This window comes from Sinocyclocheilus anshuiensis, unplaced genomic scaffold (assembly GCF_001515605.1).
Source record: "Sinocyclocheilus anshuiensis isolate Anshui unplaced genomic scaffold, SAMN03320099.WGS_v1.1 scaffold1077, whole genome shotgun sequence".
In the NCBI taxonomy this organism is placed as follows: domain Eukaryota; kingdom Metazoa; phylum Chordata; class Actinopteri; order Cypriniformes; family Cyprinidae; genus Sinocyclocheilus; species Sinocyclocheilus anshuiensis.
Window position 1 is genome coordinate 122990 of NW_015557123.1, and position 15677 is coordinate 138666.

The window sequence follows — 15677 nt, forward strand, 5'->3', positions numbered from 1 at the left end:
TCATCTGTGTGGAGTTACTTGAATTCCTTTCTGATCAATTTATGTGTTCATGTAATTTTCATTATGTTTTATTATGTCCAGTCGTGTGTGAGATTTACATTATTTCAGTTTACATGAGTGGCACACTGTTTACTGGTTGTTATCGCTGTTTGTTATGGTCCGTGGTTGTTATCGCTGTTTGTTTGGAGGCAAAAGCGTGAGGCGCGAGTGATCGACGGGTGAAAATCCCGCCCTCTTCTCAGAGCGCAGCACTTGCCGCGGTGCGTGAAGCGATTCTGCCGCGAGGAGAGCGTTTCCAACACAGAACTTTCTTGTGAGTGAACTTCTCTTATTCTCAGAGGACACACTGAAACAAAACTTCATAAAATACTTATTGCATGTGCAAAATTATATTTTCATCTCTCGTTTAATTGTTTATATTTATCCTTATCTCTCCTTGCCCTTCGAAGTGGACGAACCGCTCACCGGATTCTCAAATGAATAGGTTTGAAGCCATTAACAGAGGCTTTCTGTGAAGACGCCGAGGAAACATTACCTGCGTTTTTCTCAAAGCTTTGCAAAATGAAGCTTTGGTAAGTATATTTATATCTAGAGATGTCATTTTATTACGCGTGGTTACAAATCCAGACGCTTGGATGTTAAATAGTGAACTGTCAGTTGTAGTCACCGAGTTAAATAAAGCGCTTTATTTCTCTCGAGCACATTTGATGGTTTTGTTAATTTCCCTTCACAGGAGTTTTGTGTTACCTGTTGTCTTGTATGCAGTGTCTGCACAAGGGGTAAGTCTGCTATCAGTATTAAAACACATATCAGTATTTCCCCTTGTGGTTTATGTCGCCAGTATGGGTTTGATCATTTGTTATTTAACTGAAACTCTAACTCTTCTTTGTAATATACATCGGGCTCATCATGTTTGGGTTAACTTTTGCAAACACACTTGTATTTGAACTTCTTGTAAAAAACACTTGACAAATTACAACCTGTGAAGCTTTGTGTAAATTTTGTGTGCCTTGTTAAACTTGTCAGATGTCAAGAGCTTACAATGGTTAGTTACCTTAAACATTCATTCGTTTTTCGTCGTATTCTCTTGTTTGATTTGTGAAGTGTCTCAGTCCTCTCATCACCCAACTGACAAAACACTCCTCCTCCTACCCTGTTTCTCAGCCACACCCATTTACCTTATTGTTACAATATTGACACTTGGTTTTCTATAAGTACGTCATTCAAATTTTTATTCTTCATCTGTTTTATTTTTTAAAGGGGTCATATGATGCGATTTCAATTGTTCCTTTCTCTTTGGAGTGTTACAAGCTCTTGGTTCATAAAGAAGATCTGTAAAGTTGCAAAGACTAAAGTCTCAAATCCAAAGAGATATTCTTTATAAAAGTTAAGAGTCAGCCACTCCTACCTAAAACGGCTCGTTCTAACACGCCCCCACATGTCTACGTCACTATCTGGGAAGATTTGCATAACGCCGCCCAAATGTTCACGCAAAGAAAGAACGCGTAACTTTTATTATCGCTGTAGTATTGTTGTTGCCGCCGTCACCATGTCGTGAAGGCGCTGTGTGTTTCGTTGTGAAAGGGAAACTACTTGGCTTTCACCGTGGACGAAGCGGAGTCCAGCCCGGGGTCGTCACATGTGGTTGATGCAAGCCCGCCGGATGCTCCTTCGTCGAATCCACTCTAGGCCTCCGGCCTCCGCTCACTCTAGGCCGCGGCTCACTCAAGGCTGCTGTGTGTGACGCTGTTTCGTTGTGAATGCGAAACTACTTTGTTTGGCCTTCCAAAAATGGACACGACTAGAAATCAGTGGTTAAGTTGTATTTACAACACTACCTTAAACCGCATAAACACATTTCATTACACCAAATACACAAAATAATGCTCTTTTTAGCAGCGTCATATGACCCCTTTAACAAGAATTTGCCTGCACTTTTAGTATACATCAATTATGATCCATTTATCATCTTTGGCTGATGTTGAAGCAATTATAGCAGTATACCTTTTGAAATCTTTTTTTTTTTTAAGTAGCTTCAGACAAATATTTAAAGATTAGTAGAGTCATTAATTTTAATTTAATGTTTAATTGATTCATATGAGGTGAGTGTGAATCCTTATATAGGTGAATTATGAAAAGCTGTCTCTCTTGTTGGCTTTATTTGAAAGTAAGTTGTGATTTTACTGTTCTAGATGTCTGTAGAAGTTAAGGAGTGGCCCTGGGTGTGGGAAATAGAAACAGGGTCTTGCATTTAATTCTAGCAGTTAATGGGAGCAATTGTAGAGAGCATGACATGAGAATATATAGAGGTTAAACACTTATCGAGTGGGAGCATTTTGAATGGGCTCAAGCAGATGTGAGGCTAATGCAGGTGGGATGGTGAGTAGTGGCAGTATAGACTAGCCATGAAATAATTAGAGCCTGCAATAACAAACAGCTTAGCAGAGTAGTAATTCATGGAGGGCTGGATTTTCCTCATGTTCCTTGTGTAGCATGAAGCAAGACGAGAGTTGCTTCAGTGTGGTCCACAATGGTGAATGGGTCAGCTAGAAGTCAATTAGTACGTTTTGAATGAGAATTAGGCTATACATTTTATTTATAGGAATACAATTTGTTATTGGGAGGTCTTGACTATGTTGAGGAGTTCATTTGTGTTGAAAAGAAACTTTTGTTTTTTTGACCAAAAGAACACTTCCCAGAATGCCAGTACTTGTAAAAATAATTTGAATTGTAATTCAGTAAATTCTACTTCCACTAAATCCAGTTCAACTTCCTGTGTGGTCGCCAGTTTGAACTCACACTCATGAACTGAAAAGGAGCCAATTCTTAATTCTGAATTCTGCAATTTTGCACACCCCTAATATGTAGTCATAAAATCAGAGACAGAATCAAGTCACATGTGTAGCAGGAGCTGCATTTAAAGTGCCAGTTAATACCAAGTGTAATCACTGTGAATGCAGAAACATCTGGTGGGAATGACACAGTTGATTGTTGTCATTATTCAGTATTTAGGGGTATTAAAAAGAAAGATAATTTAATCATAAAATTATTATTGTTTTACATTAATAGGTGCAGTTACTAATAATATTACACGCTTATTTCTTGGTAATGCACATTTGATAGTAAAGCACTGAGCTTGAGTTGGGAAGCATACAAAATTTACTTTTATTAACAACACTAAGTTTTATATAGAAAAAGAACATATTCTACTCTTATTAAATGTACCATTATTCTTCTATGGTATTATACGGAACTGACTGATAACTTCAGTGATTATAAAAGGAACGCTCTTGATGTGTGATTCAGTCACAAATGGAAAAAAAGTTTGTTTTTCAAGGCACTTTGTGACTTTTCTTTTTTTTATTATTTGATATTGTATAATAGTGATTTTATAATTTCAAAATATAAAGCAAAAAGTAGAAATTAATGACTAATAAGCCAATAAGGGCTCCTTTGCTGCCATCTACTGGTTATAGTGATACTTTGATGTGTTTTTTAATTTTAATTAGCGTTTGTTTACCACAAAGTATATTTTGGTCATCCCATTAAAAATAACATTTAAACTGGATAATTTTTAGAGCTTTAAAGTGCTTGAAATAGTTGTGTGAAATACTTGAAAGTCACTGAAAAGTGCTCGAATTTCTCTCTCAAAAGTTGTACAAACCCTAAAATGAATAATGTAATAACATTCAACCATTTCTGCCACAAAACCATAGTTATAGTTATCGTTACTACTTCTGGTTTTCTACGTCAGCACTGTTTGATCTGTTTATAACAGAGAATTTTGTGCAGAATTCAAACGCTTCTCTCTGGATCTTGCAGCGCGGTGCAGTAACAGTGTCACGAGATCAAAACTGGCTCCCAAGTAATCCTGTTCTGAGCTTTTGCTTGCAGTTTGTTTGCACTGCGCTGCGCTCAATTATTGGTCCGAGGTGGTCCGCGCTGCTCAGCTCAAACGAATAGCGCGGTTTCGTTACACTTTTGTTTCGTTAGATGTTTCTCATATGCAACAGAATTGGCAGGTTTGATGAGTTGGGCAATGCGGTGATCACCAGTGCGAGTGCTCACAAAATTTAGTCGCACCGGCAGAAAAAATGGTCGCAGTCTGGAGCCCTGAGAGTATATGAGAAACTGTGAATTTAGATGATACAATTTAGTATTTTGGTGTGGATGGAGAACGGTAAGGGGCCAATCAGTGATCCTTGTGGGACACACACCAATGGTGTTGGTGGGGACTTAAGAGAGTGGGCCTTTGCATGACCTAAGAGAGTGATTTTGCATGCCTTATTTTCTAATATCAGAGTAGATCTCGCACCAAAAATCAGTTCAGACTTAAAAAATTGTACATCATGCACCCATACAAAGAAATTTCAAAGCATTGCATTTTAATCACTGTTTAATAGATGTTTGGGAAGTAAAAGTCAGCTAAGTGAATGTTTTCTGGAGAGTTTTATTTAAACAACCCTCTTAATGTAGACATCACTTCAACTCAAACTTTTTGCATGTAGTTGGAGCTTGTAGAGGGTCAGACCTCCAACATCATGCAGATAAGGTCATCAAGAATGAGGAGAAAAGTTCTTAAGATTCTTTGATGGGGTCAAGACAGATGTCAGGGTCTTAGGTGAATGGTTTTAGCATTCCTTTTTTTTCCTACAGGCAAGAACAATCAAGCTTTATTGCAGTGTGCTGATATTTAACAGCAATTGTAAGCTTCTACATGGATTTTAAAGGGTTAATTGGCCCAAATTCTTCAACTGGATTATGAGGAGCAGGGCAGTACAAGGAGCCAGATATTATTGAGCTAGTGAAATAAAAGTAGGAGCCTGTCTCAAGACTATAGAGAAGACTTTTGAAAATGAAACTTAAGTGTTACTGTCAAACTGTAAAAAATCATTCACAGTTTATGCTTTCAGTGTGATCTCTCAGTTATAATTTGTGATGGCTAAGCAAATGTTTTGTTGATAAATGTTATTATTTTATCTATTTAAGAATAGGGGTAATGTTACAAATAATTTATGCCAAATGCAATTAAAAATTTGTCAAGAGGCAAGAAGAAACTGGAATGTAGTTGGAAGCACCAGATTAAAGATTTCATTAGACCCTTTTAAAATAAAGTCTCACTCTTTGAGTTGCACATCAGGAAAGATGTTTTAGAAAAATCTAGAGTTTGCGTATTTGATAATGCTACAATATAAATATGATACCATAAACTAAGGTAGCAGGTCAAATATTTATGTAAGGACATATGGAACGTTCACTCCATATCTTTTATTTTGATATAGGCTATATGCACAGATAAGCCATCACTCCTGGCAGTTCTTATCTGCAGACACTCAAAAATGTTGTTCTTGCAATCAGTTGTGTATTATATTCACTTTTCTTGATTAATAAAAATAATCTAAATAATTTTGGCAAACCAGCCAATTATACGAAATAGCTTTAACAGCCTTTACGAAATTTGTGAGTGTCTGCTAAATTTGATAGTATCCTGTCCTACTTAGTATTGGAAGAGTTGCAAAGCCTTTTTGATGTGTTCTATAGCACAGCTTGAAAGAAACCGCAGCGGAAATATTTGGATGATAACTACCTCTCCTATACACCATATCAGTGGAGAGAGAGAATTAGAGAGAGAGAGAGAGATATAAAGGGGTTTATGCGGTTCAGAAAAATATGAATGCGTGTTAACGTACTTTAGCTGAGGGGTTTTGTGCTTGAGCACTGTGCAGATAGTTACATAGATAATATTTCAGTATTTTAACTAAGCCAAAGGCAATGGATTCCAATAACTAGGTGCACACAGAGTAAGGGATCATTTGCCTTTAAAATTCCCTAAAGTTTGGACTCAAAAATGGTTTGTTTTGAATATTTAATATAAAATAAACATCTTTCAGTTTTACAATCATGTAAAATAACTGCTTACTTTAGGTGTGGGATTAATGTTATAGGTCATTGTTTGAAAAGGGGAGGTGGATTGTAATGAAAAAAAAGACACAAAAATATGCACGACTAATCTTTATTATCATTCACATCTTACACTTTCACAAGAAACTGTTGTGCTTTTTGTGTGAATATTGTCTTAGTGTTATCACAGAGGACACCCCATGCTTCCTCCCCCGTGAGAAATTCCTGGGCTGCCTGGTACAACGTGTTGAGAGTTTTTCTGCGCTTTTCCTTGCTGCAGGTGTCGCTTTCTAGAACATTGCTCCAGGTCAGACAGAGACACTTTGTGATTGCTTTGTGATTTGTTAGTGCCCCTCCCTGTTTTAAACCTTCCCTGGGGCACAAATTCTCTATGTCCCCTCCATCCATTTAAAAGCTGTAACGCCAGGAGGTAATGTTTATGGTCCTCTATTTGATATTAGGAAAATACCGGATTGAGATGATAAGACAATTGAGGGCATGATGGAGAAGATTACTGTTTCTGTGTTTGATGTATGTTAAATATCATGTTAATGGTCTAAATTAATTTGAGTAAGAAATTAAATAGCAATAGTGAGCTGATACGTAAGAGATACCTTTTTTATAGCTGTTTACTGTAGCCTGCGACGGTTCCCCTGGAGTGACCAAACGTGAGGTACACACACACACACACACACAATGCCAGTGTTATTTAATTATTTTCTTAATTTCTAAGAAACAGTACTGTATAAAGATATGCATTGCATTCACATTGTATTGTATTCTTTCTTTCCTTCCTTCCATCTCACCAGTATCTGTCCCAATAAAGTCCATAAGCATTCATGTTTATTCTCCTCTAGTCCTAAATGTATCATTCTCGTTGTTTATTCTATCATCTATCCATTTTCAACCTTCTTTTTCCTGATAATAAACACAAAGATTTGAGCAGGAATTTTTTTTGTAGGTTTACTTTCCAGGTGGCTTCATTTATTGTTCCCTACATGTTTCTCTCTTTGCCTCATCAGTTTTGGTTTAGTTAATAAGTGGAAATTAAGTTAATCTCCATGTCAGTGAGAGCTTTACTCCTTACATGGCCTGCTATTACTGTACAGAGGCTTGCGGTTGTACATGGGAGGGATCCTTTAGAGCTGCACTTTTTCGCAATGGCAAAAAGCAGAGTTTTACTGCTTTTTCACCTTTCATGAGGATAGATAGCAGCCTGTATGTAGCTCTGTGAATGTTTAGGACCATGTGTGTGGGCCGGCTTTTACTGATTCACTCTGTCTCATCTCCAGCCAGGCTCTTCTGTAATGTCCTGCCGTTACAATCAATACAACATGAGTATAAATCGCAGCACGCTACTGTGACATGTTCGGCTGCTAAGGATAATTTAATTTCATACAAGTTGTAAAGGCTTGCTGAGTATCTCTCATAGTTCTACATGGTCTTTTTTTGCCCGTCACCTTATTTCTTAACTTATGGTCTGTCTTTATCTTTATTTCAAATCGTGCAGCAAGTAGCTCTTCAAAAGTGTCAGTAATAAATTCCATAGATTTGGGAGATTAAAGTCTCGGAGGTGTTGACAGATTTCTCCTCTACAGCTGATTTAAGAGAGTGACAGGATGAATGGCATGCCAGTGACATTTTTGTCTTTGTCTTGTCATCAGCTCTGCACGTATGATAGAGCTCACTAAGATCCATATTCACTCATGTTCAAAGCAAACAAAGGGTCGAAGGTTACACTACGGAACAGAGTGATAGTGTGTGGAAGAGAGCATCTTAACATTCTTTCCTTCACTCATGGGTTTCTGAAACACTGTAAAAGAAAAACAGGGAGGAAAGGACATAGGAATAAAGAACAGAAAACTACTACTTTAGTGCCTTGTTGTGCATTTGTTACAGCATTCTGGGTGACTGGGTGACATTCACTTCTCCTCAACAAGCTGCATAATTTGAGATGTCATTCATGTCTCTAGCAGAGGGTGTGGGAGATGTTATGTGGGTGTAGAGATTTGTTTAAACCTCTACCCCAAAATAAGAGCAGTAGGATTAGTGATTTTTGCTCTCTTTTCAAGAAAAGAATAAACGAGACATACAGAGAATAAGCATTTAGAATGATGAGCAAATGCAGCTCTCACATGGAGAGCATGGGAAAATAGATAGATGAAAGATTCATGGAAGAAAATACCCCTTAGGGTTTAAGAAGAGTTTTTTTTTCTGCTTGAAGAGGGCCCCCTTTTATCGTAACTTATTGGTAGGTTTATGTTTATGTTGTTTTAGTTCATTGTACACGCCTTGTCTTACACCATCTACATGTCACTGCAGCCTTGGGATGGATTTACTGTTTGAAATGGATTTTTGCTCTTTTCTCTCTGTTTTTCTTTCATTTGTTGATGGGTGGCTTACTTTCACTCATTCTTTCAATTCCTTCATGTAACCCCCCACCCTTCTCTGTCATCCATACAACCTTCACAGTGAATTGGCTCCCTCAGGGCAAAACCCCCAAGCACACTTTTATTCATCTATATGTTCACCATTGTTGTGAAAGAGTCGTAATAGGCCTATAGACATAGAAATAGAAGCATGCTAATATTGACAGTGAGTAAGCAAGTAAATTTCACATTCATAACACATCGGTCTGATTAAGGCATCCTGCAGTTACTCTGTGTTGTGCTGCAAGAAAGCCTGTTGTTGGAATAGCTCTGTTTATTCATCTGTGTTTGGCCTCCCCTCCCTCTCTACATGACTACATCATCCTTTCTTCCCTCTGTTGTTTTCCCCCACATATCTAATGTACAGGATCTCCTTAATTCCTCCTTCATTCTTTACCTATGATGTGTCCATCTGTGAATTATATAAACAGATTTCAGTCGCTGATGCCAAGTGCTCAAATGTACCCTTGTCTAAGCTTTGTTTGAGCATGAACTGTCTGGGGTGGCTTTGTAGTGCTATTGAAAATTGGAAACAGCATGAGGGGCCAAGTGTAATATGACCATGATAGATGTTTTTTTTTTCTTGATGATGTTTTATAGCAAAGTATAAAATGTTATTCTAAAGGCCTCAATTCCTCTCTTTCTTTGTCTCTTTGTGTTTCTTTCTCTCATTAACCACGTTTGCTTATTAACAAAGCAATTAGCAATTTTTGATATCAATTTCCCCCTTACACTCTAACTGAGTGACCAGTGTAGAAACCGAAAGTTTCTAAGAAACTGATTTCTAAGAAAAGTTTCTAAGATTGCTGCTTGCCCATACAAGCATGTTTTATTTAAATCTATTTTATTGCATATCTGGCAAAAAAAAAAATTGTAAGTAATTTATTCTCACTCTCATGTCATGCCAAACCTGTATGATGTACTTTTTTCCATGGAACACAAAACAAGATATTTTGAATAGTGTTGAGGTCCAAATGAAACTGGATCCCAATGACTTTAGATCAAATATTTTGTTCTACAGAAGAACATAAGTCATACATGTTTGGAGCAACATACTCGGGATCATATTGCGTACCCTGATTATAAATTATAGTACCATATTTTCCATTTTTTAGTACCATATAATACATTTCACCTTACTATAAGTCGCACATAAAAAACAAAGATATGTCACATTGGTGTCATTATTCAGAAATAATGTAAAATACCGGTAAATAAAACAAAACGTTCACAAACATTATAAACCCTATCATGTGGGAAATGTGCTATGGAAATAAACTTGGGTTCACATACCTCTCTCATTGTGCACAAATCCTAATGTGTGCACTTTGCTCATGTGCTTGATGTGCATTATATGCATGTAGCCTAAGTAGTTTAGTAATATAAGCCGCAGCACATTTCAGATGATGAAAAAACGTGACTTATATTCCAGGAAATACAGTACTGGTAAAGCCTACCTTAAAAAACACTTTTTAAGCTCAAGCATCCGTGTTTGAATCTATAATATTACAGTGTAATCTACTGTAGCATAGTTTAGCTCAGCACAGTCAAGTACTATCATGTGTAAAACATCGAAAGTATGTGTGTTCCGTTATTGTTAGAGATCATCTTAGTGGAAATATACAGTATATGGCTGCAATCATTTGGAGTTTCAGTGCTCTTCATTGCTTGCGGATGTTAAGATGGAATGAAAAACGGTATATGTCAGCCCCCCTTCAGACTAAGGCCCTGGAGCTAGACATTCCCATGATGGCATTCCCTAATCCGTGACAGGGGCAGGCCTCAGCTTAGTTTCCAACCGTTGGTTAAGCAGCTGAACCCCATCACCAGTGCAAGCCGCCCCAGCCTCCTGCATAAAGTAGTACACACACACACCGCCTCTTATCCTCTGTATTATTTCCCTCAGCTCTGATGCTTTCTTCACCCTCTTGCTTGATCCAAGAATATCATATCTTTCCTGAGACCACGATTGAATTACTCTCTTCCCCCCCCCATTGTTGGCCCTCTATCCTGTCTTGAAAGATGAATGTTCTTCATCTCTCTCTCCATGACCTTTTTACCTGTCTGTCTCACCTGTCTGTTCCCGCTTCACTGCTCCAAGGCAGATTTAAGACATATCCTGCAGGTTTTCTTTTTACTCCTTTGGCCTATGAAAGACAATGAAGGTGTACTGTTTGTTAATTATATCAATGTGGTGGTGTAAGAGAAGGAAGAAAGAAATGGAGTGGTGGTCTTCACGTTTAAAGATTTGTAGATACTAATGATTTGAGTTGTCTCAGAAACGGTTTGGTGGGTTTGAGTTTTTATTTACTGTGCACAAAGTTTGTCAGCTCATTGGTTGGTTGAGTGTCCTCCAGCCAAGTCATTATGTTTCAACATTGTTTTACAACCAAAGGTGGTCTGTGGTTTCTGTTAATGGCCGAGATTTGTACCTTTGGTAAAGAAAAGCTCTACTGCGTTGGTTCAGCACCAGGTCACAGCACAGGAACTACTGGGTTGATCTCATCAGTGTCTCTAACTAGTGTAATCTGGACCACATTAACTCTTTCCGTGACCTCCTTAGGAAGCTTTAATCAGTTACGGTTCACTTTAATAAGAACATCATGTTATGGTAATTCAGTATAAGGTATATTTGTATAGTTACTTATTGCTTGTGTATTTAAAACTTCAGCAATCAGTAGACTCCCAGAGGACAGTTTTATTGCTCAGACATTGCTCTTTTAGTTGCTCTTTTAGTTTTAGTTGGAGTTCTCAATTATGTCATCTTAACTCTGTCTCTAATGCTTCTCCAAAAATTATTTTGGTGAAATGAAAACAGTCATACTCAAGACAATTGTTGTCATAAAAGTATGGAACTATAAAATGAATGTGGATAGAATAATTTAGATGACTTAGTTTTGGAAAAATATGATAAGAAATGATATTGCAAACTTAGATATTTGATTGCAGTATCGTGGACTTTCGTACTGTGATAAAGATTGAGACATTATTAAAAAAAAAATTCTGAAACTAGAGTAGACATGACATTTTACAGAAAGATAATTAAATAAATTATAAAAATTTAAAATTTAAATTTAAAAAAAAAAATCTTAAAATTAAAACATCAAAATAAAGCGCTTGCTAAAATTATTAATTTTGTTTACCTGCATGTCATACGACTATTCAGCGCTCCAGACAAAAAAATCTATTAATTATAAGAAATAAAATTAGGCGCCAAATTATTTTTTTAGGTGCCACAGAATAAATGTGTTTTATTTTTATTTTTTTAACACTTTAACATTTCAGGCATACTGTCATGTGTTTATGTCTCATCTTTTCTAGTCTTTATCAGCATTTTAATCCATCTTGTAGATGTCCAGGAACTATGGTTCACTTAAATTGGGAACTAAATGTCTTTTCCAACTTCAAACTATATACAATCACAAAGAATTGTTTATTACACAGAATCTGTGCCGATATCACGGACCATAATTATTTCAGCATCACTTGGTCATTGCTATATAAATGCTTCTCTTTTATAGTTACTTTTTCTAGCTGACTACGGAGATTATGGACGCCGAATGGTTATTCTGCAAATGTATTGTTACTTCTCATTGTTTACAAGCGTTACACGTTTTCCGCATCACTGAATGAGCGATGAGAAATTTCAGTAAGATGTACTGTATCTTATAAAATACCTTTTGATGTCCATTCATGTTTATTTCGTACTATAGTGGTAAAGAGAAAGATATGACGGGTTCACGTGCCGCTTGAACTGAGGCATTAAAGCGATCACTCATGCCGCATTAAAGAGCGCCAAAACGCTGATACTTTGTTTATTAAAAGGTAACGGAGCACAAAGCTTATTGAGATTACTGGACGGCAAGTGCACTAGAATTAATATGAAGCTCACGCATTAACAGAACACAACATTTAGACTAAAGATCTTGATAACAAGAAGCCATAGTAGCCTATCGATTATAAACTAATTGTTAATATCCACACAACTGAAAGCTTTGCCAGTTGTAGTTTGTTCAAGTTGCACATGAAATAGACACTGCTTTTCTGCACATTTACTTCGTGCGTCTCCGCTCTCTCGTGCTGCACAACTGGAGCTGCTTTTAGCAGGTGTGCTGTCAACGCTGCTGTTCGGCAGAGATGAGGACTGTTTCTTTACTTTTTTCCATTAAAACTTTGATGCGCATCGTCTCAGTTTATTACATCAACATAACAAAAGATGTGATCGCAAAACAATCAGAAAAAAGTCATTACATGCAAATTTTAAATCATAACGTACATTTTTATAGTCGCCAGTGGCACCCTCAGCAAAAACTTCACTCGCAAATTATTATATCCTGACCGATTTAGTCGCAGAGCCCTGCTATTAACTGACATCAAAGTACTATAAATATGCAAATGTGCTGAAATATTGAAATATTCATTTAAAATATCAGGGGGTACTTCAAGTATACATTTTAAGGTCAAATGGGTTTGACTAACACAACATTCCTAGTCTTAGAGAAACAAAATTCTCATTTGTGACTTTTCTTTCCATATTTACAAATATTTTGTGTGAGCCTTCCCTGTCCTATCAGTCAAAGAGTACATGTAACTGGTTGGAGATATTATACATATACGTGCGTGCGTACATGTCTTTATGTTTATCCCAAACATGAGCATATTCCACCCATCCTGCGGTGCTGTAAATTATCAACTTACTCTGTTTGCTTCAGGACTCCAGCAGTCAGGGAGGAAGTGTATACAGTCTGTCTCTCTTCTGTTCATTCATTAGCATCCAGCTTTGTATATGGATTACACCAAACTGTGGTCAGAGACACTGCAGGTTTCAGTAGGATGCAGACACAAACATCATTTGACATGGCCACTTCTCCTGGGAAATCTCTGCACATCAGGTCATTCAGAATGACTTTCTTTCGGTTCTCTTTCTTTTTTTTTTTTTTTTTTTTTTTCTTTTTTTAGCCCTGCTTAAAACAACGTGGGAGGGCATTACCTTTAGTTAATGGGAAATATATAGCAACATACTTGCATTGCTGATTAACTGTGTTTAATGATCCATTGAACTGATTCTGAGATACGCCCCCATCCTGGCTGAAGTAATTACATCTGTATCACAGTCTTCAAACCAAATGGAATTTCAACCTCACCAGGCTTGTGTGGTGTAAACCATTAGCTCCAGCTTCAGCACTTTGTTGAGCTATAAATTGGCTTCCCAGGGCCAGTGCTGATTTCCTGTGGCGATGATGGAAAAGAGACTACTTATCTTAACACTTTGTGCTCTTGGGACTTGCAAAAGGCCAGTCGCTGCCCTCTTCTCTAACTCAAACTGAGTTTTAATGTTTCCCTGGTGTGGCTTCAAAGCCTCAGACTCTGACCTACTGCTGAGTGGTGGTTTCCTGTAGCATTCATAGCAGGTGGTCTGCACAGTGTCGGCCTACAGCCTGTGATGCTCAATTTCCTTCAGTCGTCGTAAGAGACCAAGCCAGCTGTGTCTTTTCATGGCTCTTCTTGTCTGTTGAGAGCAATGTAAAAATATCAGTGTCACTGGAACTATGTGAGGTTTAATCTGACGTTTGAATAAAATTGAACTTAGATGCATGTGATCTTGGATTGCTTCAGTAGTGCACCCAAAAAGGAGTCGTTGTAACTCCAGATAGTTCTGTTCTAAGGGGGTCTGTCCCACTTTGTTGGCATGCAACAATGTCTAGTAATCACTGAGATAGCATTGCTGTTAGAAAATGGGTCATCATGAATAGAAAAGAGTAAAAGAGAGGGAGAACATCAGTACATTTAATAAATAACATGAAATAAACACACCGAAGAAAACAATTCTGTAGAAAAGCGAAGGTACTGGAAATTTTCAACCAGGACATCCATTAAGTTTACGGTTATTTCCTTTAATCCAAAAATACAACACATTGCAATGTGTTATTCAAAATATGGGTAAACCACCTGTGAAAAATCAATACAGAAAATTCCTTCATATTAACACAGTACATTGTGCTATATTTTTATAGACTTTTCTTAGAGTACATTAATAGAGAAATAAATGTTTTGTCACTTGAAAATTACAACCAATTCAGTGGACTTTACTTCTGTCCCTCACAGCCTTCAATCAAACAATAATTGCTTCTACCGTGTCCATTTTTTTTACATCTGTATCCAGCTTGTAAAAATTGTAAGATTAATTGGTTTAGAAGTTTTTCTCTGGATTGTACTATCAGACATTTTCTTTCGAAAAGTTGGTTTACATATAGTGAACCTTGTATGCCTTTACATGTGTCATGCATACACAGTACATTTACAGACTCACATGTTTGGACAGTTAGACAAACATCGGAAAATTAATATAACACTTTACTTGCCTTTTATTTACATGCTGTTTATAAACTCTCTTCCATGTTGGGTGGACCCAGATGCGCTAGAACAGGGATCCTCAAATCTGGCCCACGGGATCCACTTTTCTGCAGAGTGTAGCTCTAACCCTAATCAAACACACCTGAGCATGCTAATCAATGTCTTCAGGATCATTAGAAAATCACAGGTAGGTGAGTTTGAGTAGGGTTGGAGCTAAACTCTGTAGCGCATTGGCCCTCCAGGGCAAGATTTGAGGAACCCTGCGCTAGAAGCTCCATATGGGTCTTCCATCACAAAAGGTACAAAAAACTAACATAGTTTTCTTAAATCATACACGTAAACGGGTTGTGTAAGCTGGTGTGGTTATATCTCGCTCACTACGTAACAAATATTGTGTTCCTACTTGGAATAATGAATCATGAGTTGTGATATATACGCCCATCTATGATACCAAGCTGGAGAGCTTTGACGCTCTACATCAGTGTTTCCCAACCTTTTTTTAGTCGCGGCACCCTTTGGAAATTTTAACAAACTTGTGGCACCCTACAAAATTAATTTTGTCACAATATTTGAATTTCTAACTTCGATATGATAATTTGAAAAGTATAGATATTCGGTACAACAGGGAAGAACTGCAGAATATAATGTCATACAGATATTTTTAATATTATTAAAAAATTTTGTCCATCAGTGGTGATAATCAGTAGGATAATTTCTAATGAAGAGACCAATTTATATGACAGATTTGAATGTAGGCTTTTATACATATGTAAACATTATTTAATTACCATTATAACTAGCTATCTCACAAATTTTTGCTCACTCAGTGTTTTTTTTAATTTTACAGTGGGGTAATGTTGGTGCAGTGGCAATTTCAAACTTTGAATTGAATAAAAAATGACAAGTAAGCAGTCAGTAATAAAATAAGAACAAATAAAGAAATGAATAATAGCACAAACAAAAAATAATGACAGGCCTTCGAATTAAATAAAT

At 37.0% G+C, this 15677-nt stretch overlaps 1 protein-coding gene across 4 annotated transcripts in view; it reads left to right on the forward strand.

Moving 5' to 3' along the window:
* The first annotated feature begins 251 nt into the window (after window positions 1-251).
* Window positions 252-15677, forward strand: part of LOC107677838 (collagen alpha-6(IV) chain-like) — a 127665-nt gene continuing 112239 nt past the window's right edge. For all 4 annotated transcript variants that reach the window (XM_016472884.1, XM_016472883.1, XM_016472885.1 and 1 more), the window contains exons 1-3: window positions 252-313; window positions 450-572; window positions 734-779. In XM_016472884.1, coding sequence (XP_016328370.1) covers window positions 562-572; window positions 734-779 — 57 coding nt within the window. In that variant the 5' untranslated portion in view covers window positions 252-313; window positions 450-561. The remainder of the gene's footprint in view (window positions 314-449; window positions 573-733; window positions 780-15677) is intronic.